This window comes from Acomys minous (genome assembly GCF_964271855.1).
Source record: "Acomys minous genome assembly, chromosome: 3".
Lineage (NCBI taxonomy): Eukaryota > Metazoa > Chordata > Mammalia > Rodentia > Muridae > Acomys > Acomys minous.
Genome location: NC_140485.1, coordinates 59,800,846 through 59,828,042, shown reverse-complemented (window position 1 = coordinate 59,828,042; position 27,197 = coordinate 59,800,846). Strand labels below are relative to the sequence as shown.

Sequence of the window (27,197 nt, the reverse complement as noted above, 5' to 3'; positions counted from 1 at the left end):
TCTTCAAATGGAATGGCTGCAAATCCAGACTGTGCAGTGTGAGAAGGCCCGAGCAGCCAAGGCCAGGCCCTCAGGTGCCTCTGGAGTACTGAAAAGCCCTGGACGGGGAAAGCTCCTTACTGGCGCTCTGTCCAAACCCTTATCTTCCCCAGAAGGGATTTCAAAGCCAGGCCCTTCTCGAAAGAAAGGTTTTCATCATCACGAGGAAGCTCATCCATCCTACTATGCATTTGAGACTTTGCCTAGATCTGTGGATGGGCCTGGTCGCCCCAGGCTGTGTCCTCAGAAGCAAGCCTCGGAACTGAGGACGGAAAAGAAGAAGAAACAAAGTAAAGGCCCCAAGCTTCAGCTTGGCACTCCGCCCTGTGCCGAGGGCAACCCTGCTATGGAAGCCAGTGGTAACATCAGACTCCCCAAGCAGTCTGCTGTGCTTCTGGACCCACTGGACTCCTGCAGGGCCTCCAGGACACAAGCACACTTGGACCTGAAGAAAAAGGGGACTGCAGATAACTGTGGTTTTGCCCCTTCATCTGGTGAGAAAAAACTCAAAACAAATGGAGCCAAACACAGCACATGTAAGTTAAAGTGACCCGAGAGGTAAAGAATTGTAAAGACCTGCAGTCGTCTAAAAATGGGGACTCATCCCAGAGGGATGCTGAGCTTGACCCCATTTGTGGTAACTGACTCAAGTAGCCAGCCGGCTCTCCAGTGACCCCACCACCTCGACAGTTATTTTCAGAGTAAGCCTCAGTATGCTGTTCTCTGCATAGACAGTCGAGAGCATTGGAGGGTCCTGTAGGTAAAAAATGAACCCAATGTGCATAGGACACAAAGGATTGAAACAGCAGTGCCAAGTGGCCAGCAAAGATCTGGCCCCAGTGTCCCTGTCTCTGTAGTCTGAGAAACTGTGCTGCTTTAACGTGAGAGAAGCCCTAGTGTGTGTGACAGAAGCAAGGCCCTGCTGGCTCACTTTGTTTGCGGAGTTTCTGTTTGCTGAGTCTTTGTCTCATATGCCCCCCCCCACACACACACACACACATCCCCCCAGCATCAGTTCCACTCTTAGGGACACATGAGTTTCTATTTTGAGTGTCCTTTATCTGAGCCAGTTCCTTGCCAGAGGCAAAGGCATCCAGACCATCTATCTGATGCATTTTAAAAGGCATTTTAAGTCCAGGACTAGTGCCGTAGCTCATTTCTGAGTTCTCTTAACTGAAGTTAGCATCATTTGTAGATTTTCCAGAGAGAAAGTCAGTGGGCCCAAGCTTGGTTGCCGCTGGTCTGGCAGGGCAAAAAAAAAAAAAAAAAAAAAGCTTGGCATGCTAGACCTTTGTTTGGGTAACCCTGAGCCATACCTGGGAGTACTTATATGTAAGTTGCTAAGTTGCTGACTAGGGACCCATATCCTGTTGTTCTGGGTCAGAACTAAGGGTCTATTTCCGTTTGTAAGACTGAAATTTTCTAATCATGCCTGGGGCCAGGGGAGGGAGCAGACACGTTTGCTGTGTGTGCTTGCGTGCATGCGTGCGTGCCTGCCTGTGTGTAGAGTTCCTGGATATTGTCCTGAGTGTTCTTATCTGCTTGTGGCTTCCTGGCTCTCACACAGGCGTCTTCCTCAGCTGCTTTGGAGTCTTTATCTGTCTGCCTGGGGAAGTTTTCCTCTGTGTGCTTCTGCGAACCAATCCTTGGCCACTGCTTCTCAGGCAGCGTGTGTATTTTAAAGACTGCAGTTGACTTTATCCCTTGAAAGAAGTACTGGACTTGTTTTGGGCATCTGTGATTCTGTTGTTCTTTTCCCCTCTGGGACAAGGGATGAAGGTAGCCTGTTGCAGTCGGAAATATATAATAGCTCCCACAGGGCCACAGGTGTCATCAGTAAGAGCAAAAGGGTGAAGCAGTTTATCATTAAAAGCAGTGGCTAAGGTCAAATGTCAAACTCTCCGTGAGGCCTGATTTTAGGAACTTTATTTCGTTGTTGTTGCAGCCCTTTTTCTTTTGGATTTTATCTTCAAATTCTTTTTGCACTGCCCTACTGGAGAAAACATTATTATTACATGTAGGGCTCGTGCCTTTTTATGTGACCAAAATCTGTATTTGTTGTAAGCAGCCCACAGATGCAATGGCCACGTTTGCCCGTGGTCTGCACCTTGGGTTAGGAGAACAGTGCCACCCCTCACCCTCTTCCCACCCCCGAGGGGGACCCTGTGTGTCCACTTCCCTACTCCTTGGAACAAGGAGTACTTGTCTCGTGAGTGGCACCCCTTTATTCTTTCTCTCGATTTTTATGCACATTCTTAGGAAGCTTCAGGACCAGTAAACGTAAGCGTGACATTACACACGTATGCACTCACGTGCTCCCTAGGGTAGCACTAACAGGGTTCCATCCCTGTTACGCACCTGTGTGAGTGCTCTTAGAGACCCTGCCAGGCGAGAGTGGAGGTTCTTTTGCCTTGCTGAGTATGTGTCTGAGAGGAAACTGCCGCAACTAAGACATGTAAAGATGGCGCCTCACGCATTTGTTCCTTAATGGATGTTGGTTCCTGGCTTGGGGACTAGGATTCATGTCCTCTTGTTTGGACAGCCCTAGAAGCCTGAAGGAGTGACCATGCTTACCTGTTGCCCGGGTTGATTGTGCTAAGCAGTGTTATTGGACAGGGTTGGGGTGCCGTGGAACGACGCGGCTCATCACCGTGACAGTGGCCGCTGTTAGTGGAGCACAGTGCTCTCTAGGATCCTTAGGGACACATTCCGTGTGCTCATCCAGTTCAAGGCCGAACCAGAGCATCCAGCCGTAGTGACGACAGATGGGTGCGCTTCTGGGAAGTGCTTCTCATGTCAGAGCTGTTTGCACAGCCCTCGCATTGAAGCCCGTCGAGAGGCATAGAAGGAATAAGAGCTCCTGGCCTGTCTCGGACATCACTGGTCTTCACGACAAAGGACGGCCTGTTCTGAACCTGCGTCCCAGAACAGGACGGTGCTGCATTCTAGAAGGACCTAAGAGTACCTTCTTAGCTGGCTCACAACGTTCTTTTTTGTTCTTTTCACTCATTTCCTTGAACAGTTAGGTAGAAGTCCAAACTCCTGGTGGTACTACTGTATTCAAGGCAACGGCAGTGTTTATTGCTTATTTATGTACACTAGAAAGTCGTATGTAAAGTGGCCTGGGCATATTCAGCATGTTCATTTGTTGTTGTGATGCTGTCTCTCTGGTTTTGTATGTAGCAGAACAGAATTCATGTAAGCTTTTGTGAACTTTGACCTTTCCTTCCTTGAGACTAATTAAACAGAACAAATGTTATCAGGAATTTTCTGGCTTGACATTATTTCTTTTGTTTTTCTTTTTAATGCAGTCATCTGTCCAGTTTGTCTTTATTTTCTGACTATTCTCAAGGACCACTGAGGGTGAGGTTCATTCCTGTGACCTCCATGCTGACACTGTCCAGGAGCAAGCGCAACCAATGCTGCTAGTGGGACTGCTAACTACTTAACTCACTGTCTTTGCTGTCTTCCCCAACGATGCCAGGGAGTAGGTAGGTGAGGAGCGGGCTGCAGACCCACTGTGTGTGTTGTGTGGACTAGCCTCCCAGGCCGACTGTTGCAATCTTCCCGGATGACCACAGCTGGGCTTGTTGACTCCTTGGAGGAGGGTGAGGAGGCTTGTGGGGGAGGGTTAGAGGCTATAGGCTGGGAAGGAAAGCTGCTCTGGGGGGAAGGACGGCCCACGCTAGGCAAAGACCTTCCAGTGTGGCTTCTTAAGGCTGTTGACACTGTCATCCTGGAAGTAAGCCCACTAAGCTCTTTGGTTCCCCTATTGCATCATCCTGGAAGGAAGCCCACTGAGAGAACTTTGGTGGTACCCTATCTGGTACCTGATCTTGGTTTAGTGCCAAACTTTTGGAGAAGGGGAGGGCATTGCTCACATCTTCTCCAGGAAAGGACTTCCAGCACCAGTGTGACACGGTGAAGGTGAGCTCACACCTTAACTCGCGCATCTGGAAGTGAGTCAGGCTTTCAAGGGAAGTTCTGGTACAGGGCAGGGTTGGCCTCAAGCCTTCCCAGAGGCCTTTGCTCCTCCGGGTAAACTCACTGCTGACAGTGCCTCTGAGGATGCCAAACTGTGGCAGCTCTGGTGGTGGGTTACAAACGGTTCTCTGATGTTAACTAAATTAACCAAGTTGGAGATATAAGCTCTGGGCTTAGATTGAGTCAACAGCTGCAGTTATTTTAGTGGTTGCTACTCAATCATCCACTAGGTGGCGACCAAACCTTTTGAGACCCTGGTGAATTTATCTTGTTAGTGTCTTGTCATGGAGCAAACCTTTGTACTAAAAATCAAAAAGAACCGGGAGAGAAAAGGACTGCATGCAGGCTCTTCACTTACTTGTCCTGTCCTCTGCCTCCAGAGTGTGAAGGAACTGTTAGGCGTGGTTAACTACAGTGAAGGGTACTTCCTTAATCACACGGCCCCACCCAGCAGATGTGAAATAACGTAAGTCACTTGTAAATTTTTCACAGAGAACACACCTTCATAAAATATCACTAAATATACCTACACTTATCAGTTCAATATTTAAGCAATTAGCAATAACAACACTTTGTGTGTGTGTGTGTGTGTGTGTGTGTGTGTGTGTGATGTTAAAAATGGATTGCTGTGTATACACTTGTAAAGCGTGAATATTTTAAACTCTGGGGCTCAGGAAGTGATACCCTGAAGTGTGGTGTCCTGGTGAGCTAACAGTACACTAAAGGAAAGGGGTTCTGACCGAATCTCTGCACCCCTATTCCCTGAAGGGAGCCATACAAACTAGAACCCCAGAACAGCTGGAAACCTGTGAGTGCTTCTATTTCCTTCCACTGTGCAAGAGCTGGCTGGAAAGACAGAGCCCCTCCCAGGTGCTCCCAGCAGTCTGTCATGTAAGCATTTCTACAGGACTGTGCAGGCTTCTTCGCACAAAACAGTAGCCCTTCTTCCTGCCACCCCTCCACCCCCCCCCCACCCCCCCCACCCCCCCCCACCCCCCCCCCCCGCTCTGGCATGTCCTGAAGTCAAAGAGACTAGCAAGGCTTTTGTCGCCTCTGTCCTTTGTTGCAGGTGTGTGCCCTGATCCTTACACTGAGTGACCAGGGATCACACCTTTCTGCCTCTTAGAGAAAGCAGTAACGCATATGTCATGGTATGCTGCTCCCGCTGTGGACATCCCTAGGCCATGGGACAGTCTGCATTTTAATAACTCCTCCACACTCTCAAGGTGCAGAAGCCTGCCTTTCTGGGGTGTAGGTTGAGTGACCATTGTTGCAGAGGATCTGGGGTTCAGCGGGCAGAGGCAGGTGGGATCCTTGAAGCTCACTGGTTGGCCAGCTAGCTAGGTGTGGGTGAGCATATTTCTTAGGACGGGGCCCATCCCTGAGTGCTGCGGGACTGTATATGAGCATTTCAAACCCGAGAAAAGTTGAGAGGCTCCTTGTTGCCCACCCCATAGCTGGCAGGCCACCTCAGCTGCTCTGTCCCTCCTGGCTGTGGCCTCTGACAGCTGATTCCTTCTGGGCTCCGGCTATGCTATGTCACCCTGGCACATGTCCATCTTGGGAGCCTGTAACCTTCTCTTGGTGGCCGCTGTGTACAGTGGGCTCAGACCTAGAGAGCCATGCCACTGTTTCTGAAAGCAGAGCGCCTTTTAACATTTGTTTGTTTGTTTGTTTTATCTATTCTTGGCTGGGGAGACAGATTAATATATTGCTTATCACACAAGCATGAAGATCTGAGTTTGTTCCCAAGAACACACATAAAAGTCTAAGCACAGGCCAGAGGATGGCTCAGTGAGTGAAGGTGCTTTCTATCAAGTGCAGTGACCTGAGTGTGATCCCTGAAAACTAGGTGATGGAAGGAGAGAACAGGCTGTCATCTGACCCCCACATGTGCACTATATATACAACTGTCTGTCTGTCTGTCTGTCTGTCTGTCTGTCTATCTATCTATCTAATTTTAAAAATTAAGCCATTTATGGTGACACTAGTCATCCTAGCCCTGGGAAGTGGCAACAGAAGGTCCCTGAGACTTGCTGGGCAGCCAGCATAGGGTAATTAGTATGCTCATGGCCAATGAGAAACCCTGACTCAAAAAACAGATGGTTCCTGAGGGATGACACCCACGGTTGACCTCTGAGCTCCACACGTACATGTAAGTATGCCTGTACACTGACCTGCACTCACATGGACACGTACCTCACCTCAGCACACAAATCACGCTTTACTTGAGCCTATGAGAAGCTGAGCACTGAACTCAACGATTAACTGGTTCCGAGTGGACCTTCCTGGAAGTCTTGACCCAGTGGGCTCCCAACAGGAGCCATTTTTGTTTTCCTTATCTGACGTCGAACCATGCTCCTTCAGTCTCTTGGTCATCCCATCTTACATACATCTTCCTGAAGTCACCTTGGTTGGCTGAAGAAGTCCAGTTTATTAAGTTGATGACAACTTTGAGAGGTCAGGTTTCTCTCCTCCCTCTGAGCAGGCTGGACTCCTGTGCACCCACCTGGCCTGTTGTTTACCTTCCATTCCAGTGCAAAGAAAGGATGGCAGGTTGTGGTTTCTCACTGGGACATCTCTCCATTTTCTGGATTTTCAAGGCTCTTCCCTCAGAGACTGGGAATGGAGGACTGAGGGTGCTCCAGGTTCCTCTGAAGCAGGTTCTGGCCTTCTGCTGCCTCATCATGGAGGACACAAGCACCACATGCCACACGAGACTCCTCTCTATCTGAGGTCGTGTTCTCTCCCTCCCCAGGCAGAGGGAGCCCCGCTGGAGGGTTCTGCTCACTCCAGCCATGGCAGCTCTCGGGGTATTTACTCCATCCACACAGGCAGTGGCTGTGGAGACGGCATAGGAATGTGTCTTTCACACCCACTCCTCAACAGTGAATCCCAGGTGGTCCCGTCAGGCTCGTGCATGAGACAAGAACGTCCAGGCCTGTCCTCCAGGGCCCAGGCAGGAGCAACACCCCTTCCTTCGCTCCTGCCATGAGTGGCAGAGGTGGGGAGAGCTGAGACTGGATTGAGGTGCAGGTGATGGCTTGGCAGGATCAGTTCTGAAGTCGTAAGACAGCCGTCCCCCTTTGCTGGTGGCTGTCAGGATATGATGCATGCAATGCTTCCTTATTCTCAACAGTCCTTGCCACCAACTCCCAAGCATGTAAAAACCTTTCACAAAACACATCTCCTTCCAAAAAGACCACAAATGACTGAGGTCAAGACACCTTATCCAACAGCTCAGTGAGTGTCCTGACGCTCTCAGAAATGGGTGCACACGAAATGTTTGAGACAAAACCCTTCCTCCTGGGAAGCGATGTTCTATGTCATTAAATGAAGCGTTAAACATTTGAGGAGAATTGGGCTCCCTTGTGCACTTGGGGTGAGCATGTTGAGTTGAGGGGGCCAACAGTGGCTCTCACCTTCGTCTTCATCCTCCCAGAGGAACCTCTGTTTTGGTTGTCAGCTGGGAGCTGAGAGTGGCCACCATGCGGCTGCAAAGCTATGGCTGTGCTCCCAAGCCCAGTAAGGAGCACTGGTGGTTGTCACTGGCGCTGAGGTGGCCCTCAGTGTTTAGACCCGAGTGTTTAGAAAGCATATTCCTTTGATCTCATCAGGATGCAGCAGGTGCTCTGGAGCCTGAGATGGCCACAGCCTAAGGGAGATGGGCTGTCTAATGCCCAGGTGCCGTTTGCTGCAGTTATACATAAACGTTTGAGGGCATTGAACATTTGGTCTCTCAATGTATTAAAACGCCATTCCTCACCGCCCCCCCCCCCACCTCCAACTTAGAACAAGAGCAAGCCAGAGCCATCTCCTAGCATCCTCAAGGTCCTTCCTAGAGCGTTGTGACGCTGACCTCGTTCTCACATGGGGCCCTGCACTGCACTTGCCTAGGCTTAACTCATGAGACTTGTGAACACTGAGCGGGTGGCTCTGCTCCAAGGTCCCACAGGCTGCACGGCACTCCACTAGCTCTGAAGAGAACACGGACTAACCCCTGTCAATGTTATTCGCTTCTTTCTCCATGCACAGGAGCGCCCAGCAGCCTGCCGCCCCATCGATGCTTTCAGTGGCAGGGAGTCAGAGGAGATAGACTGATAGCAGTTCAGCACACACAGGCAGCTTCAGCCCTTGTTCTGTGAGAGCTTGGGAAGCTGACAAGGACTGTACCCGTTTTGCTTGCTGAAAACTGGTCATTACTTTAGGCAAGATAAGGATAATAAATCATACATTAATTAAAAATTTCAGATTTTTGCTTCAAAAATTGCAACCTTGACCATTGATGTCATAGAGTCCCAATGTGACCTTTTCCCAGAATCTCAGGCAGAAGGCCCTGGTTCCCTAGAGACTGTGGCTGGGGGGCGGGGAGGGCCTTCTCTGCCCACACTTTAACTCCGTCAATGCTCATAAGAGGTTTGGGTAGAATACTTTTATACCCCAGAGCCCAGATATACTTAGAACACGGGTTTTGTATCATGCATGAGAAAGCTGTAGAGAGTAGTTTACTTTTTTGTGCTAGGACAGAAGGAACCGAGGGCCTTGCCTTGGGCGTGGCTGTTCTGCAGAGGAGTCACTTCCTAAGCCTCCTGGATTTCTTTCTTCCTCACACATCTTCGCAGATGAAATCGTACGCATTCCACTAGAGTGTGGGCACCCCAAGAGGGTTCCACTAGAGTGTAGGCACCCCGAGACAGGATGCCCCCCTATTGTGTCTATTGCTGTGTTTGGTGTCCACTGAGTGTCCAAGCAGGTGTCCAATCAGAAAACAGAAAGGGGGGACTGGCAAAACACATTGCTTGAGCCGCCTCATGCCCGCCTCTCTCCTGTCCTTTTTCCCTTCCCCCTCTGTGTGTAATAGCTCTCTGTATAATTTCTTGGGGTTGTTTTTCCAGTTTCCAGTGATTACAAGAACCATTAATTGTCCTACTATAGAGGGATTATTGTACTAATATTTAGAAACTAAAAACCAACCAAGAAACAGGAAAACAAAACCCAATTTTCCCATAGGCACTGGCTTTCTTTCCTCTGGCTGAGCTATAATCCTCGCGGCTGGATGCCAGGCCAGTTTTCTGTGTACACACATAGTTGTGGTGTTTGGTATCTGAGCACCCGCTTCCCTGGGACTCTGCTGGCCACAGATGAGATCATACCTTATCTATCAGCCCACCCGCTCTCACAAATGACAGCAAGGCTGAGAATGGAGGATCAGGAGGTGAAGTATTGGGCCCTAAGTACCCGAGAGAGTAATTAGAAGAGATGTCACTGACTGGAGAGCAGGTGCCTGGCTCCTGGTGAGGCCACCAGGCTCCAAAGACTGTTGGTTGCCCACCCAGGCATGGACACCAGAGCCTGCACCTGGCTGCTGCTGCTGCTGCTCCTGCTGCTCCTGCCATCACTCCTGCAGGTGAGCTGGATGGATGCTGGGAACTGTGTCACACAGGTGGGTTTCTCTCTTTCTAGGCTAAAGGAACTTGGGAACCTGAGTATCAGCCTGGAGAGAAATAGGCATTCTGCTGAGGCAGGGAGCTGGCCATTTTAGAGTAATACGGCCACAGGGCTCCAGGGTTTGGATAAAGGTGGGGTTGAGATTCACATCTTATGAGGAAGTGGGGATCAACTGAGGAACTTAATACCAATTTATGAAATATACACAGTTTCAAGTTAGATTGTGTTGATATAAATGTTGTTCCCAACAATACCTCTGTACCCACTTTAAAGGGGCCAAGGAAATCTCAGCAGTTTGTATTAATGACAACTGGGGCAAACCAGGCAGGTACTAAATAACCCCCCTGTAAACAGGATTAGAAAAAGAGGAACCTCCAGTGAGCAGCCAGTGTCCTGTGTTTCAGTGAGCAGCCAGTGTCCTGTGTCCCAGTGGGCAGCCAGTGTCCTGTGTTCCCAGTGGGCAGCCAGTATCCTGTGTTTCAGTGGCAGCCAGTGTCCTATGTTCCAGTGAACAGCCAGTGTCCTGTGTTCCAGTGGCAGCCAGTGTCCTGTGTTCCAGTGGGCAGCCAGTGTCCTGTGTTTCAGTGAGCAGCCAGTGTCCTGTGTTCCAGTGGGCAGCCAGTGTCCTGTGTTCCCAGTGGGCAGCCAGTGTCCTGTGTTTCAGTGGCAGCCAGTGTCCTATGTTCCAGTGAACAGCCAGTGTCCTGTGTTCCAGTGGCAGCCAGCATCCTGTGTCCCAGTGGGCAGCCAGTGTCTCCTGTGTTCCAGTGGGCAGCCAGTGTCTCCTGTGTTCCAGTGGGCAGCCAGTGTCCTGTGTTTCAGTGGCAGCCAGTGTCCTGTGTTTCAGTGGCAGCCAGTGTCTCCTGTGTCCCAGTGAACAGCCAGTGTCCTGTGTTCCAGTGGGCAGCCAGTGTCCTGTGTTCCAGTGGGCAGCCAGTGTCTCCTGTGTTCCAGTGGGCAGCCAGTGTCTCCTGTGTTCCAGTGGGCAGCCAGTGTCCTGTGTTCCAGTGGGCAGCCAGTGTCCTGTGTTCCCAGTGGGCAGCCAGTGTCCTGTGTTCCCAGTGGGCAGCCAGTGTCCTGTGTTCCAGTGGGCAGCCAGTGTCCTGTGTTCCCAGTGGGCAGCCAGTGTCCTGTGTTCCAGTGGGCAGCCAGTGTCCTGTGTTCCAGTGGGCAGCCAGTGTCCTGTGTTCCAGTGGGCAGCCAGTGTCCTGTGTTCCAGTGGGCAGCCAGTGTCCTGTGTTCCAGTGGGCAGCCAGTGTCTCCTGTGTTCCAGTGGGCAGCCAGTGTCCTGTGTTCCAGTGGGCAGCCAGTGTCCTGTGTTCCAGTGGGCAGCCAGTGTCCTGTGTTCCAGTGGGCAGCCAGTGTCTCCTGTGTTCCAGTGGGCAGTGTCCTGTGTTTCAGTGGCAGCCAGTGTCCTGTGTTCCCAGTGGCAGCCAGTGTCTCCTGTGTTCCAGTGGCAGTGGGTGTTGCATGTGACCTGATGGATCTGCTCTCTTTTAGTGGAAAGAGATAATTGTGTCTTTCCTCGTTAAAAATTAATGTTCTAAGTTAGCATAGGAAGTGATTGGTTTCATTATGGATTTTCATATGTACTCATTTCTTCTTCATCCCTTCCCTGGCTCCCCTCCTGCAGTCTCTTCCTCCCACCTCACAGGCCTCTTTGTGATTTCTTGTCTACACCACACACAGACACACAAAGTGAGGCAGCAATAAGTGGTTGGAGTAATCACTCTGGAGTCTGAACCCAGTAGCTTACATGACCAACCAACGACCCTGTTTTAAGAGTGAGGTCTGGATTAAGTTAACTTTCACTCACCTCAGGTCTGGTTCATCCATGGGGTTTAGAAAACCCAAGTCCGAGAGGTTTAGGTTGATCCTTCCAGCAGCACAGATGGCCAGTCAGGACTTACAACAAAACCCTCGTTATTGTGTTTTCTTTACTTGCCAATAAAGCTAAAAACTGTTTCAATGACTTGGTGGGCATGATGGGGGGGGACTCCATGGATGGCCCCTACTTATGATAATCAGTCTTGGCCAGTGGTGTCTTCAGCCTTCTTGTCTACTTCCCTAGTCACGGATAAAGGGCAGGGTGGGGGTGGAGTGGGGGGTGTCACTAGTTAGACTTCTGTTGGACCAGATTCTTGGATGGACACTGAATGCAACAGAAAACACAGTAGGGGTTCCATCTTGGCTTACCCACACTCTAACCGAGCCCCATTTTTGAATGTGGCTGCCTTGCCCAGTACTGTTAGGGTCCAGGTGATCTGCTGAAAAAAGACCCTAAGGCAGTATGCAAAAGCAAAGTGTTTTTATTCCAGCATGCTGGGATCAACTCTCTCCTCTAAAGGGCGACCCCGAAATGAGCACGCAGGCAGGCTCAATTTATAGACAGTTGGAGGGATCTGTGACAAACTTTAATTGGTTGGACAGAAGAGAGTCAGAGTGTATAAGGGGATTCAGGATTGGCTGTTTGGTTTCTGGGGACTTTTTGAGTCACTGAGGTTTTGGCTCTTACTCAGAAGTTGGCCTTTGATTTAACTGGATGAGGCCAGTTGTGTTCTTTACCAAGGCCATGGAGTAATTAAAAACATGGTATCTGTTCATTTTGTCCTATAAGCTGATAGCTGCCCATGGTTGTTGTTTCTTCTTCTTCTTCTTCTTCTTCTTCTTCTTCTTCTTCTTCTTCTTCTTCTTCTTCTTCTTCTCCTCCTCCTCCTCCTCCTCCTCCTCCTCCTCCTCCTCCTCCTTCTAGGAATTGTTTAGAAACTTGGCCTAGTTAATTAGAGTGAAAACTTGAAGCCTGTCATGGAGTTGGGCTAGTTAAGTAAACTGGGGTGTTGGGTCCCTGGGGGAGGGTCCCCTCAGTGTCAGCTGCTTGGAGTTGCATTTTGCTGTGTCAAGTTAGCTTTTAATTACTGCATCCATCTCATCTATAGTATCTCTTAGAGCCCTGTTTTAGTAACCTACATTAGCCTGGATTTGAGTATATTGCAAATCAAATCCTATTCCCTCATGCCTGAACCCACCCCCAACTAGTCTCTCAAGGAGACAGCAACATTCCCTCCCTTGTTGTGTTAGCACAGTGCGTGAGTAGTTAATTCACCTCCAAGGGAAGTGAGGAAGGTCCGGGGAAAGTGGGGACTCCTCCTGTGGGTTGCACCTCAGTGTTTGGCTGAAGGAGCTTGCTGACTCTAGGGAACTATGAGAACTTGGGGGGCAGGGGCTTCTGAGGAACCAGGAGTTTTTAAGCAAAGTCAATGCAGGGCCTTTCTCTGGCTGATGAACTGTAACTCCACCTTCCTCAGGTGCAGGGTCATTCACTAAACTGGCTGGAAGAAACAACCCGCCCATGCCTTCAAGGGTCTTCCAAATTCTGTTTGCAAGTGTCTTTCACAGGCATAACCTCTCACCCCCACCCCCATCCCCACACAGCTAATCTCCACAATGACAGTGACCCCCTATACACACACACACACACACACACACACACACACACACACACACACACTGCTAATCCCTACAACCTGTGGCATTCTTTTGGGGAAGTGTTGTGTGTACTGGTTTCTCTCTGAACCCCCACATACCCTTGCTCTGTTTTTTTTTAAAGCTCTTTGAGAACTTCATACGTGTTTTGATTATATTCCCCCAACTCCGGTTCTTCCCAGACCTACCTCATCTTCTTTAACCACCCAGATTTATGTACTCAAAAAAAAAAAAATCAAGGTGAAATTTTGTTGTCCAAATATTCTTGGATGTATGGCTTTCTACTGGGAGGTAAATTGGGTAAATTCCCGCTTTACCAGGGCTATGCTCCTCTCCAGCGGCTAAGAGTTACCAACAGTTCCACAGCTCTGACATGAAGCCAGGGGGGATGGTCTGTAGACTGGTGTGGCCTTGCTCTACATGCAGAGACACCCAGTGGCAAGCTGACCACCTGGTTGGTCATTTCTTGTCCCAAGAGCCCAAGAAACCTCCAGTTGGACTGGGCGGAAGTCCAAGGCCAGAGATGAGAGAAGCTTTCAGAGAACAAAATGAGACTAGGAGCAAAGCCTGCTGCTTTGTGCTTGGTACTAGGTGTGAAATTCGGAAGAAAGGTTAGCCACCATGAGGCTAGAGTGATGGCTCTGTCAATTAAGGACCTGAGCTCATATCCTTAGTCCCTACATAAACAATCAGGTGTGGAGGGACCCATCCGAGAAGACAGAGACGATCCCTGGGGCCTGCTGGCCGCCAGCATCACCTAATGGTTGATGAGATTAAAGCCATGAGGTAGAGAGGGTGGCTGAAAAAGGCAACTGATGTTGAACTCTTGCGTCCACAGAGACATACATGCATCCACAGAGACATACATGTGGACCTACATGAATGTGCGCATGCACGCATGTATGCGAGTGCACACCATGACCACCAATAAAACATTGCTAGCAGTTTTACCTTGGCCTCTGAAACCCTTAGGACTTCACTGAGAATCTGAGAGTTGGAGCAGTCAGAGATGACCTTTAGACAGGCCACCTGGGGGAGGGCAGCCAGACCCTGTCCTAACAGCAGTGGCTTCCTGGTGGGACTTTGTGCTACCATCTATGGAGAACCCTATTTTCAAATGATTTAAGACAGAAAGTGGGTTGGAAAGGCATGTGCCCCAAGCTGGGTGTCTTGAATGAAGAGAGACGTGTAGTCGCCATTACAGAGACCTGCAATCCCGTCATCAGGAGGACTACCGTCCCTCAGGTGGAATCCTTCAGAGCCTCTTCCTGTCTCCTCCAGCTGTTATTAACCAGGCCTGCAGCTACATCACTCCATTCTCTGCCCAGGCCATTGACAGCCTTCTTCCTAGGTGTCTGCTTCCACTTCCTGTTATTCCTTGTAGCTTGGTGAGGTCCAAAGGCGTCTTATTTCAAGATGACCTTCACAGGTAGGTGCTGGGGTCAGGACTTCTGCATCTGTGTTTAGGGATGTCCTCCAATTCCCAGCAGTGACCACTCCGGAGGATGCTCTAGTGTCTGTCATGGGAATATAGGATTCTCAGTCCTGGAGGTGGAGGAAGAGGGCTGGAAGGCCTCCCCGGGGGGCAGGGAATGAAGGTGGAGCCTAGTTATGGAGCTGAGGAAGGGGGGCACCTTGCTCAGCTCAATGTTTTGTTGAGTTAGGGAGTCCTGAAGAAGGGGTGCTTTGTGAGAAAATGAGCTCAAAGAGTCAACTCTGGGTAAGTTGAATCCAAGGTGACTGTTGAGATATAAGAGGAAATGGAGGTCGCCTGGAGACTTTCACAGGAAAAGGCAAATCCATGGCCCTTCCTGTTTGAAGCACATTTTTTTTTTTTGCAGTGTGTGTGTGTGCGTGCACATGTGCGAGTGTGCCTGCAGGGGCTTGAGTCTATATAGGCCATTGCATGCCTAGGCATGTAGGGTGCAGGGGGAGGAGCTTGCTGGCTGGCCACTCTGACAGAACAGCTTGAGGTAGGCTGCAGCAGGGGAGGCCAGCCTGGGGACAGTCCTAGCAGCACTGCAGAGAGCATTATGCAAACTGCTGCAAGCGGTGGTGTCCTTTCTGGAGGACCTGCCTCAATTGTCTGGGGTGGAGGTGTACCAGGCACTCTTACAGACTCCCTTCAGCCTCAGGGAACAAGGGCGAGTCTGCCTGCATCATGCAGATGAGCCGCTCTGAGGCTTCACAAAGAGAAGGGAAAGCTGGCAGCAGCCTTGCCCTGCTGACTTCAGCTGCCTCTCCGGCAAAGCACCTTCCCTGCTTAAACTCTCCTTGAAGATCCAATTGGCTGCTCCCAGCCTGTGGCTGAGCACCTTTGTGTTGTTAGGACAGAAGGAAGTCTACAGAGCTGGAGAGCGGGCCAGGCACTGGAAGATTCCATCTCAGCCTGAGGGGCTCCCCGAGTGACAGGACAGAGACTTCACACCGCCCTTGCCCTGGCACAGAAACAAAATCAATTTCTGCATTAATTGCAAGAATTTTCTTTGAAAGTTTTTAAAAATTATTTTTACTTTATGTGTATGGGTGTTTTGCCTGGGTGTCTATGTACCACAGGTGCCTGGTGCTGGTCGAGGTCAGTAGAGGGTGTTGGATCCCTTGGAACTGGAGTTACAGACGATTTGTGAGCCACCATGTGGTTGCTGGGAATTGAACCCAGGTCCTCTGGAAGAGCAGTCAGTGCTCACCACTGCTGAGCCATCTCTCCAGCTCCTAGGCCCTATGTTTAACTCTCCTAATATTGGTCAATAGTGTCTGAATGTACTGGTTTAAGGTTTGGGAATTCAGAGACTTAGAAAACTTTTTCTTTGGGGCTAGAGAGACATAGTACACCGAGTACTACCAAGGTGATGTGTGAGCACACCCAAAGGCTTGAGTTCACATGCATAGACACACACACACACACACACACACACACACACACACACACGACTCTTTTCCTATAGGCAGATAGGTAAGATAGAAATATAGTCTGTGTCAGGCAACAGATGCCATTGTTTTCTTTGACATAAACAACACAACCCAATAATACCAGTCACCTCCGTGAGTAGCATGTGGACAGGTGTGGAATGTGCCTTCATTTCCTGTGAAATCTCAAAGCTCACTGTGTCACCATGTGATCCTGGATTAAGATAGCGCCCACATGTGCTTCTAGGTGACCTGGTGGAATCTGCCTCCACCGACCATGACACTCCTGGTTCAGATTCAAATCCTAGAGACCCTGACTGTATGAGTTATAGTTACTGATAACACGTCACAAATGAAAACTGACAAATATTGACCATGTTTAATTCACTAAAGAGAACAGTGACCCCATCACACACAAGCATGAACTTTACTCAGAATAACGGTATTTTTCAGATTCTGCCTAATGAGGAGAACAGTGCTGTTTGCACTTGGTCAGATCATTTGACTGTCTGCTTTAGCAGGAGACAGCTGCACTTTCCTCTCTGCGGTTATGTTTAATCGGTTGTGGATGCTGTTCAGTGAAGGATGTGTGGAGTCTGGTCTCCCACATGTTTGTATTTGGGAAGATCTGAGAACTTTAAACCGGGAATTCTGGGTTTTTTCTTTTGAGACTACACCAAAACTTGACCGTGCCCCACCCTTACCTACAATATGAAATCTGAATATACTTGCATGAGCTTTCCTTACTGTTCTACCTTTGCCATGGATGCCCACAGATGCCCTCTTGGACAAAGAGGGTAGCAACACACACACACAAATAAGTCCAGCCAAGGCCAGCGCAATGAACCCGTGAGCTTGTTGGAGTCCCTGACAGGAACAACGTGGGTGACAGATTCTCCACAGGAGCATGGGTGACTCTTGGGCAGCCCCACCCCAGCATGAGTGACAGCTTGTTAAAGCTGCAGTACTGCTGTTCCCTGTGGGATGGGCCATCAGCTCCATGGAGGTGTCATTTGCTCTGCCCTCTTCAGCCAGGTCATGCTTTCTATACTCACAAGCCTTGGTGCCTCTTATATATTTGTGAGAGTGTATATGTATGTGTGTGTGTATGTGTGTGTGTGTGTGTGTGTGTGTGTGTGTGTGTGTGTGTGTGTGTGTGTGTAAGGTTTCTATTTCTGTGATAAATACCATGGCCTGTGCAGCAAGCACCTTTACACTCTCAGCCATCTCACTGGCCCATCAAAATACCTTTTATGAGAACTGATCAATTGTTACTTGTTGTCCCATTTGCTTTATCATATATTCCAATATGCATGCTTTCTCTGCCTTCACTTTTTTCTTTTAATCTTTAAATCTTTAAATATGCACACTCTAGTTACTGTTGGCGTTGGGCTTCGTTGCAGGACTTGTCTTTTTGTGTTTCCACAGTCTTGTATATAGATTATTTTTTGAGAGGGGACAAGGCTGTTGGAATATAAATCACACACGAGAAATTCTCAGGGAAATGAGAATTCTATTATTTTATAGAAATGAGTTCTATTATTTTACCAATTACTGAAAATAAAGGAGCAGAAGAGGAGATAGGAAGGAATCCCATGAAACAAATCTAAATGCAGAGGTTCTTTCTGGTTATTTGTGCTACTTCTGGCAGTTGCTATAGGACCCTGATAAGGATATTGATTAATGACACTATTTTTTCTTTCTTTTCCGAGACAGGGTTTCTCTGAGTAGCCTTGGCTGTCCTGGGCTCACTTTGTAGACAAGGCTGGCCTCCAACTCAGAGAGATCCACCTGCCTCTGCCTCCCGAGTGCTGGGATTACCGGTGTGTGCCACCATGCCTGGCTGACACTAACTTATTAGTGTCACTTTTGCTTTTAAGGTCAGAGTCACTAACAGCTTCCAAGAAGAAGCTGATGATTGTCTTCATCACACAGGTGCGTTTGTAGGTTTGGGAGTCAGTTCTAATGAAAGAGGCCAGAATCTGTTCTTTGCCCACGACTGGTGGCACTGAGTTCTTCAGTGCTTTGTTCATCTTCGCTTTGTAGAACATGGAATTTCAGCGAGAACCCTGGGTGCCATCAGTGAGCCCCAGTGATTGCCTTCATGTCTAAGCAGATCATGAGTAACCTGGGAAGATCAGAAACGAGACAACTGTGCAAGCCTACAGGCCTGTCCATGCCACGTTCTTGTTCATTAGATTAAAATGCACCGGGTCTGGCCCCTTCAGGTTTCAGGGTGGCAGTCTGACACCCATCGCTGTGAACTTTACCTGCCCTCTCATGCTGCCTGAGAACCCTTAGTGGCTTTTATTTCTATCCATTCACTTTATAAGCAAGTCATTCAAAAAGGCTTAATTTCATTGCAGATAAAAGTGAATCTGACAAAAGTTAATATGGGCAGAATCCATCTTGACATATAAGCTGATGGTAGCTGTGGGGTGGAGTCAATGAGAAACAAACCATTGGGTCGAATTCCGTGTAGATCTCCTGGCCTGGCTAATATCTGAGGCCACAGTCTAAATCTAAGACTGTCTGTCTGAGTTCTCTTAACTTCTTGGGGAGATGTGGCAGTGTCTAAGAGCATTGGTGATAGAATGAAGAAATGGTTCCACCCAAGTGGAACTTGGTGGACCAGTTAGCTTACTGGACTCACTGACAAGGAGACAGTCCACAGATGCCTGCATCTCACTGAGAAGCCCTCCTATCCCAACATGGATAACGACTTTGTAGCACTGTGGATGGAGTTGCCCCAGTTCTACCTGTCAAATCAGTAGCTGTCAGCCTTCCTGATGCTCCAGCCTTTTATTAAAGGTTCCTCAGGCTGTGCTGACCCCCAACCATGAAATTATTTTTGTTGCTACTTCATAACTGTGATTTTGATACTGTCATGAGTCATAACATAAATAATTTTAGAGTTAGAGGTTTGCCAAAGGGGTTAAAACCCACAGGTTGAGAGGACCACTGCTCTAAATGCCATCTCTCCCTCAAAGACTGTGTTCATCTGGAGCAGGATTATGTGTGGTGGGAATAAAAAAGAGGGGATGGAATCTCAGGTGAGGCTCTCAAGATTCTCCATCTCTTCTTCTGTGAAGGAATACCATCTTCCGTGAAGGAACACCAACAGGGATGATCTTGTTGAGGGTATCTTCTGGGCATCCAAAACTCTTCTTATTAAGATGGTCTTGGTTGTTATTTTTTTGAGGACTAGATTCCCCAGTGTGTGTGTGTGTGTGTGTGTGTGTGTGTGTGTGTGTGTTATTTATGTTATGTGACACTATTCCTGGAGTAACAAGAACCAATGTCTACTCACCCCAAATAAGGAGCCAATATCAGACAGCTCAAAGTAATTAATTATACCACCAAAGTCCAACTGGGTGAACCAATGAATTTATTGGAGTTACTACTTAGTGTATGGGTTAGGAGTACTTACAGGGACAGGATGACTCAAAGATAGCCCCATCATTAAAAGCCCACCCAACATGGGTTATGACTCATGAAAGTCAGAGCACTGCACAATTTGCAGGCAGCTCAAGGAATTGAAGAGTCTCCCCCTTTTAGCCCTCCTTACTGCATATGTAACTTTGAAATCAGGAAGGGGGCCTTGTGTGTCCTGTAAATTTCAAGGATTTCCTGAGACCTGTAAGTTGTGTATTTCCTGAGTTTAATGAGCTTCCTTCCAGGATGGAGTACTTCAATTTAGAGGCTTATGTCTGTATGTATACATGTTTGTTAAAAGATGTATTACTAACCATTAACATTAAAAGCCTGTTGGCACCAAATGGAGACTTTCTTATCAATGATTTCAGGAAGACTGAGAGACCAATAAAAGATATGCTTTTCTCTTTATTAGGCTATTTGCTTTTTGTTGTAGCCACACATTCATACCTGGTAGACAATGGTCTTTAATGCCATATCTGCAAACTCCTAACGCTATCTTTCTAACCTTGTGAAATCAATGGGCAGCCTGTGCCTCACTCTTAGGAATGACAGCAGCTGTTAAGAAGCCAGACACTTGTAATGCCCAGGCCCACGTGGTAGCTCTGAGTGTAACAGACAGAACGTGCTGAGTCAGCTCGCTGCCCAGCTATAACACTCAGATGTCACAGATCCAGGCTGCTAGACTCACTGCCATTTTCACTGACATTGTCATCCTGTGCCTGATAGGGACAGAGCCACCAGTCTCTACAGCGATCCAAGAGAAGATGGGTTCTCACCACCCTGGAGCTGGAGGAGGAAGACCCAGGGCCCTTTCCCAAACTGGTTGGGGAGGTAAGGACACATTCTGACCTCTGTGGATAGCCTGCCCCTTCTGGAGCCAGGGGTGGCTCTTGAAAGAATTCCTGCTGCCATTTGTTGATTATCTCTTTAAGGAAAGAAGCCAGAGTCACACCACTCACTTAAAAGGACCTTTGACATCTTCCCTGCTGTGTGCCTGCCTGACTTAAGGCCTGACAGTGGAAGAATAGGTAGGGCCCAGGCTGGGACTGGACGCCAGATTTCTAGAGACCATGTGTCCTCCACCTGAGCCCACATCTTTGGGCTGTGACTTGTCCCTGTAACCGAAAGGAGAATGACTCTAACACGCAGGTCTGCTTCACTAGACTATGCAGACAGCATTTTTAAAAATTTCATTCTTGAGTGTAGGTAGAGATTATTAAAATACCTGCTTTGCTGCCGTGCATGGTGATGCACACCAGTAAAATTCCATCACTTGCAGGGAAGGCAAGATGGCTCAGTGGATAAAAGTGTTTGCTGCCAAACCTGACAACCTGAGTTTGATCCTCAGGACCCACGTGGAGGAGAGAGAGAACTAACTCTTACCTTCTGACCTCCACTGGCACATGCGCGCGCGCGCGCGTGCGCACACACACACATACACACACACACACACACACACACACACACACACACACACACACACACACGCAGATGATGATGATTGGTAATTTCTTTTCCTTTCTTTGTTTCTTTGTTTCTTTCTTTTTTTGGTTTTTCAAGACAGGGTTTCTCTATGTAGCCTTGGTTGTCCTAGACTTACTTTGTAGACCAGGCTGGTTTCAAACTCACAGTGATCCACCTGCCTCTGCCTCCTGAGTGCTGGGGTTAAAGGCGTGCATCACCATGCCCGGCACAGTAATTTATTTTCAAAAGAATAAGAAGGGTCAGGCAATAGCTACTCATAGCATCTCTTTCTAAGAAGTTGTGTGGCCTTTCTCTTTCTCATTCTTCAAGAGAAAGCCCACATTTGCAAATGTGTATGTGTTCTTCCAGGCACTTCAGCACAGGTTTAGGAACATGAATTAAAAGACCAAGATGGCGGTACACCGGCCATCCTGTGACTGTTCTCATTTAAGAGTGTGGCTGCCAGCCATTCCTGGCAGGGCACACCCTCTACCTTCTTGAGGGCAGCAGAGTATCTGAGGCCATGGGAAGGGTGGGCATCCCAGTGTGTGGTTCTTTCTAAACCCACGAACATCTGGGCTATCTCCAGTTGCTCTGTTCCAGTGCAAGCTGCAACCCATATCTTTATTTTATTGTTTAAAAGGACATATTTTTAATTGTGTGTACATACTAGTGCAGATGTCCATGGAAGCCAGAGAAATAGAATCTCCCCAGAACTTGGGTTACAGGTGGTGGTGAGCTTCCCAAAATGGGTGCTTGGGAACCAAACTCTGGTCTTCTAAGATGGCAGAACAGTGAGTGCTCCTAGCCACTGAGCCAGCTCTGCAGCCCTCTGCCCCAAAGACTTTGTTCCCATGGCTCTGCTAAGCCCTTTGCCTCCTCAGTAACCCCTTGGGAGTATGGCGGCTTGCCAGTTTCTGTTCCTGAAAGATACCTTGCTTCTCTGCCTTGCCTTTTGAAGATCACCATGGTTTATTCACAGGACCCTTTGATTTTTTTTTTCTGTTTTCCTCCTTCCAGCTGTTCAATAATATGTCAAATAATGTGTCACTGATGTATTTAATCAGAGGACCTGGTGTGGATGAATTTCCAGAGATCGGTTTATTCTCTATAGAAGATCACCGGAGTGGAAAAATATATGTTCACCGCCCTGTCGATCGAGAAGTGACACCGTCTTTTATGGTATCTGAAATGGGATGTAGTCTAAGCTTGTGTTTAGTGCAAAGCTCCTGGAAAGGATTTGGCCTTCATAAGCATTTGTTGGCTGACTCTGTTGGGATCTGAGAAGTTAGTACATTTCCCACTTTGACAAGCCGTGGAGATACATGTGGGACACAGCTAACTCTGGAATCATCTTTAGAGTTTGCTAAAATGGGTGTGAGGTGCTGTCCACTGTCCCAACAGGATTAGGGGACCCTCTGTAAAACAGTGATTTGGTTTCCAGTGGTGACAGGTAGTGTGTGGAGAGCAGCCACACACAGAGCCCAGCCTGGCAGCTGCTCAGGGAGGCTTTGCTGAGCACTTATATAGGCCCCTATGAACTCAGCGATTTCTATGCAGTTGAAACTCAGGTTCCCAACCAGGAAAGAAAATTACAAAGAAAAAGGCCTCAAGTCACAGGGTGCTGTATCATGTTCCCAACTCCCCCAGGGAAGCAGGTTGTCATCCTTTGTTATTGTGAACTTGTGGAGCAGGACTTGGCTGTCAGTTAACCCCTTCAGGGTAGAAATATGATGTTTACTATCTGAGAAAAATAATTTACGAAGCATCCCCCAGCAGCCTCAAAACTATTTATTTACAATAAAATATGAGCCTTAAAGTCACCGGAAGGCTCAGATTCATTTTTCAACACACAAGCCCCACCAGATGCAAATTTGAATTTGTGGTCCTTCTATAGGCAGATGATTTCCTGCTTTTCTGTATTTGGGGTTTATGGTGTTACTAAAAAGGAAGACAGTATAAGAGGAGTGCCGAAGGAGCTTTCCGGTTCTTAATAAACCAGTGGCCACCCAGGGATCGTGGTGAAATTCAGATCTGGGCTGGGGAGGTGGCTCTGTGGGTAAAGTGTGTGCTGTCCAAGCATGAGTCCCTGAGTTTGATTCCCATGTAAAAATCCTAAAATTGTGTGAGCTGGGGACACGGGGACAGGAGGATCCTTGCTGGCTAGCCAGTCTAGCAAAATTAGTAAGTTCCAAGCCAATGAAAGATACTCTTTCAAAAACTACTGTGGAGGGACTGAGGCAGAGACTTGATGTGGGCCTCTGGCCTCCACACCCAGATGCACACCTGTGCACATACACCTGAACACATGTGCAGCCTGCTTCACTTGTTCAGATGTAGCCAGAGAGTCTATCTCTAGCAAGCCCTGAAGTGATGCTGGGGCCTCTGTTCTGCTGGGGTGCTGAGAGGCATGGGCTTGGCCTGCAGCCGCAGCCGCAGCAGCAGCAGCAGCGGAAGTGGCGGGAGCTTCAAGAAGATTGGACCAAATGTTTAGCCTCAGTATGGTTGTCCTTGTTTGTTTGTTTTGACGCTTTGAATGACATGTTCGGAGCTGACATGAGTGACAGGTCACAGGCTCGACAGGATGCCTGGAAGCTGGTAACACAGAGTTTATCACTAGGAGCCTTTTCTGAAACTTGTGGTTGACATGGATGAGCTGTGCCAGTCACAGATAGTTCCTAGGCACCATGTAGGAGAAAAGGTGTAGTGTAATGTGTTAGGGAGCGCATCACACCCGAGGGCCTGGGGTGAGGTCTTCCCCAGAGCAGACCACCTGAACATGGCTTCAAGCCAGTAGGAAGTCTTCTTTATTAGATGGCCAGGGACTACATCGTGGGTTTAGGACCCTGGTGCAGTCCTGAGCCTTCCTTAGGGTGGATTTTTAAGCACACATCATATCCTCTGTTGATACGGTCAGTTAGGAAGAACAGTTAACCAGAAGCTGAGCTGCAGAAGCCAAAAAGCGGGTTAGTACATTTAGGGACTTTCCCAGAACTATAGGCTTTGATGGGTTAGGTCTTAGCTCTCTCTCTCTCTCTGTGGCAGGTGGTGTTTCCTGCATGTTGACTTCCAAGGCCTGAATGGTACTTCCACCATGGCATCAGCTGTGCTAAGGATGGGGCGGGGAGGAAAGGGGGGCTCTTATACCACGACATCAAGATCGCATTTGTCTTTTCAGATCCCCCCCCCCCGCTGTCTCTTTCTCTCTATCTCTCTGTCTGTCTCTGTCCCTGTCTCTCTCTCTCTCTGTGTATGCTTCCGTGTGTGTGTGTGTGTGTGTGTGTGTGTGTGTGTGTGTGTGTACCATTCAGGGTCTCTCACTGAATCCAAAACTCATCTAATTTTAGACTGGCTGTCCAGCTACCAGCAAGGAGGGCCTACTTGTGTCCACATCCCCAAGGCTGACTGTCTTTTTGTCCATAGACCCTAGGGCTCCAACTTTCTCTGTGTGACAGACACTTTACTAACTATGCCATGTCTCCAGTCCCCACAATGGTCCTTTACATAGACTTATGCAAATATACGAATGATATGAAAAATCGAGCCACCTGGTCCTCTTATTTGACTATAACTGTTTACAAAGGAGAATGGGGGATGGAAATTCTGAGATGGCACCCTCACCCTAACACCCTCTATTTCATGATTCTGGTTCACTTTTTCCTTAATGTAGGAAGTTTCTGGAATGTGTGCATTTGTGTTTGGTTTAAAGTTTATCTCTCCCATCAGAATGTAGTTTCTAAGAGGGGTAAAACTCTGGCCTTCCTCATGGCCATCTATCTCTTCAGGGTCAAGAGGTCATATACTGGTGTCTCCGACTGAGTGCATTGGAGGAGTAGGTGAGGGACCAGGCTGGCAAAATCCAGTCCTCTCTCCAGGGCCCAGGAGACCCAAGATGATGGGCTTGGGTCTCACACCACAGCAGCTGTGACTGTGTCCTAGTAGACCATCGCATCCTTGCAAAGCTGTCAAGTAAAGATGAGGTCATACTGGACCAGGATTGACCAATGTTCTAATAAGAAGGATGCTCAGGCACAGAAGAGGGCGGGCGAACACTTGGGTTAAACTTCGAGGAGATGGAGGCAGAGACCTGAGTGACATAGGCATCCATAAGGCCAGAGATCTCGGGCTGACCAGTGGCTAGAGACTCCATGAAGAGAAGCTGGAGCTGGCTCCATCTCAGCGACTTCAAATGTCCTCCTGCCATAGCAGGTTTCATTCCCAGCTTTCAGGGCACAAGCACAAATTCCACTGTATTCGTGAGAATATCACCCCAGGCAGAGGTCACCAGGTGTGGAAAGTGGCATAAGCCATGCGTCACCCAGCATCTCACTCTTGCCGGCTGCTTCTCTCCATAAGTGATAGTTATTGGCTTGGAGACCCTGGAAGTACAGGGCACCACTACACACCAAGCAAACACACGGAGGCTGCAAAGAGGAGTTCCAGAAGCATGCTATTCCCTGGTGCAACCTGCAGGGGGTTCCCTAAAATTAGACAAAGCATGCAGAATTTGGGTTTGAGATGTGGAGAGGGTGGGCTTGCTTTTTAATGCTATAAACCTAAAAGAAATTGGTAAAAATCTTCTGAGAATTGCAATATGATTTATGATAAATTCATAAAGAGGAGAATGTCTTTTTTTCTCTGTGTGTAGGAATCTTCTCTATTTTAAATCTCGTTTTCATAGGACACAAGTACCCATTCCAACCCATCCTTTTATATGCCTTCAAATAATTATGAATTAACCATCCCTGCACCAGCAGCCTGACCCACTTCTAAGTCATGCGTGTAACTGATTTCCCATTGTGCCTCCGGCGTTGAAGACGCTTCCTCTGCTAGTTTGTGTGTGAGGCTATAGATCAGATCTTGTGCGTGTAATTACAAATGGCCGTATGGCTATCCGCCATGCAAGTGCTGTGTGCCTTGTTTATCCAAGGGTGTAAATCTCCCGCCTATAACAAAAGGCTGAAAACCCGTTCCAAGTACAGAGAGCCCTGGCTGCGTTTCCTTCTTGCATTGTGACTGGGTCACCTGGAATTTCTTCCCATCCTGCCAATGAATAAACAGCACTCAGGCTCCTCGGGCGTCTGTCAGAACTAAAGGTCTCAGATGTAGCTTTTAAGGATAATAAATGGAATATAAAATAATAAACACAAAACAAACACATGGTTCTTGTTTAAGTGGGAAGATTACAGTGGGCCCAGTCTGAGAGCTTGGAGTCAGGGTGATTAAGGAGCGGAGAGCTGCCAGCAGATCCATGAATTATGGAGGACGAGGGAGAAACAGAGTGGGAGAGAGCCAATTTGCCTGTGAAAACTTTAAAAATGTATGCTAGAATTCCTGAGGCGGAGTAGCTCAGGAGTAGGAGCCCCGCAGCATCCGTCGGCTCTATTAGAGAGGCTGGAGGCTGCCCGAGCTGCTGCTGCTGCTGAGATGCTCAGTGAGAAGTGGAAGGCTAGACCCGTGCTTCGGCCTCTGCAGCCTGGCTGGGGCTGGGCTCCTCTGTCTCCTGAAGGGGTTGTAGAGCCAATCACCCTCTCTCTGGTGCAGAGGGCACAGGGTGCTCCCTGGGCTCCTGACAGGGTGAGCGGGGGTGGGGGTGGGGGTCCGTCTGCCTGTGCGCTCCCTGCTCTTCTTTAAGGAACTCAGTTTTCTTGACACCCCTAGCAGGATCCCTCTGCCTGCAACGAAGATCCTGTTGTGGAGCGGTCCTGTGCTTGAGGGCACCTCCGTACTGCAGCTCAGGGACACCATGTTTCTTATGCTGCAGCTGAATTCCTGAAGGCTCTCTGCAGGCTCCGTCCCTGTGGCCTTCCAGCCCTCAGCAGATCAAACCCTTGCATTCTATAGCAAGGGAGACACAGCAGCATGGCAGGTTAGCAGGTTACAGTCTCTCACCATGCAGGCAGATCAATAGCTAGAAAGAAATATATATATATTTAATTTTTTATTTTATAATTAATGGCATACTTTAAGCTAGGTAGCCATCATTGCCTTATTTTAACATCATAATTAAGAACGCTTTGTAATCAGTGGCTGTACTTTCTCTACAGTCTCAGATTTGTGAGGACAGAGCAGCAAGTGGAGTGAGTTCCCCGCGTCCCCGTCTGGCAGCATCTTGCCCTGGTGTGGTATAATTTCTGTTTAACTGATGAGGAGGGCACATTGCTTGCCCAGTCTCTGCCCCAGTGTCCTCTCTGGTGTTTTGCATTGTGTGGTTTGATAAGGGCGCCCCCCCATCCCTCCCCCCCCCCCCCCCCGTCACAGCCTCCAGAAGAGCATCGTCCCTGTTTTAAGTCCCCTATGCTCTACTTGCTTAACCCTCCTTTCCTGAGAGCCACAGCTTTTATTATCTAGACAAAGTTATCATTTCGAGGCTACTGTGGAGCTGTACTCCTTCCGTTTATGGCCATTTTAGTTAGACTGGTTTATTTGTAAAA

General features: G+C 48.5%; 2 protein-coding genes across 5 annotated transcripts in view; both read left to right on the top strand.

The window, feature by feature from the left end:
• Window positions 1-3,305, top strand: part of FAM217B (family with sequence similarity 217 member B) — an 11,922-nt gene extending 8,617 nt beyond the window's left edge. For both annotated transcript variants that reach the window (XM_084774380.1, XM_084774381.1), the window contains exon 4: window positions 1-3,305. This exon is cut by the window's left edge and continues 558 nt beyond it. In XM_084774380.1, the coding sequence (XP_084630506.1) occupies window positions 1-589 (589 nt within the window). In that variant the 3' untranslated portion in view covers window positions 590-3,305.
• Window positions 3,306-8,940: 5,635 nt separating this feature from the next.
• The window catches only part of CDH26 (cadherin 26), a 47,665-nt gene continuing 29,408 nt past the window's right edge, over window positions 8,941-27,197 (top strand). For 2 of the 3 annotated variants that reach the window (XM_084775973.1, XM_084775971.1), the window contains exons 1-3: window positions 8,941-9,466; window positions 20,026-20,130; window positions 21,784-21,945. In XM_084775973.1, coding sequence (XP_084632099.1) covers window positions 9,362-9,466; window positions 20,026-20,130; window positions 21,784-21,945 — 372 coding nt within the window. In that variant the 5' untranslated portion in view covers window positions 8,941-9,361. The remainder of the gene's footprint in view (window positions 9,467-20,025; window positions 20,131-21,783; window positions 21,946-27,197) is intronic. The other variant, XM_084775972.1, reaches the window with a different exon arrangement.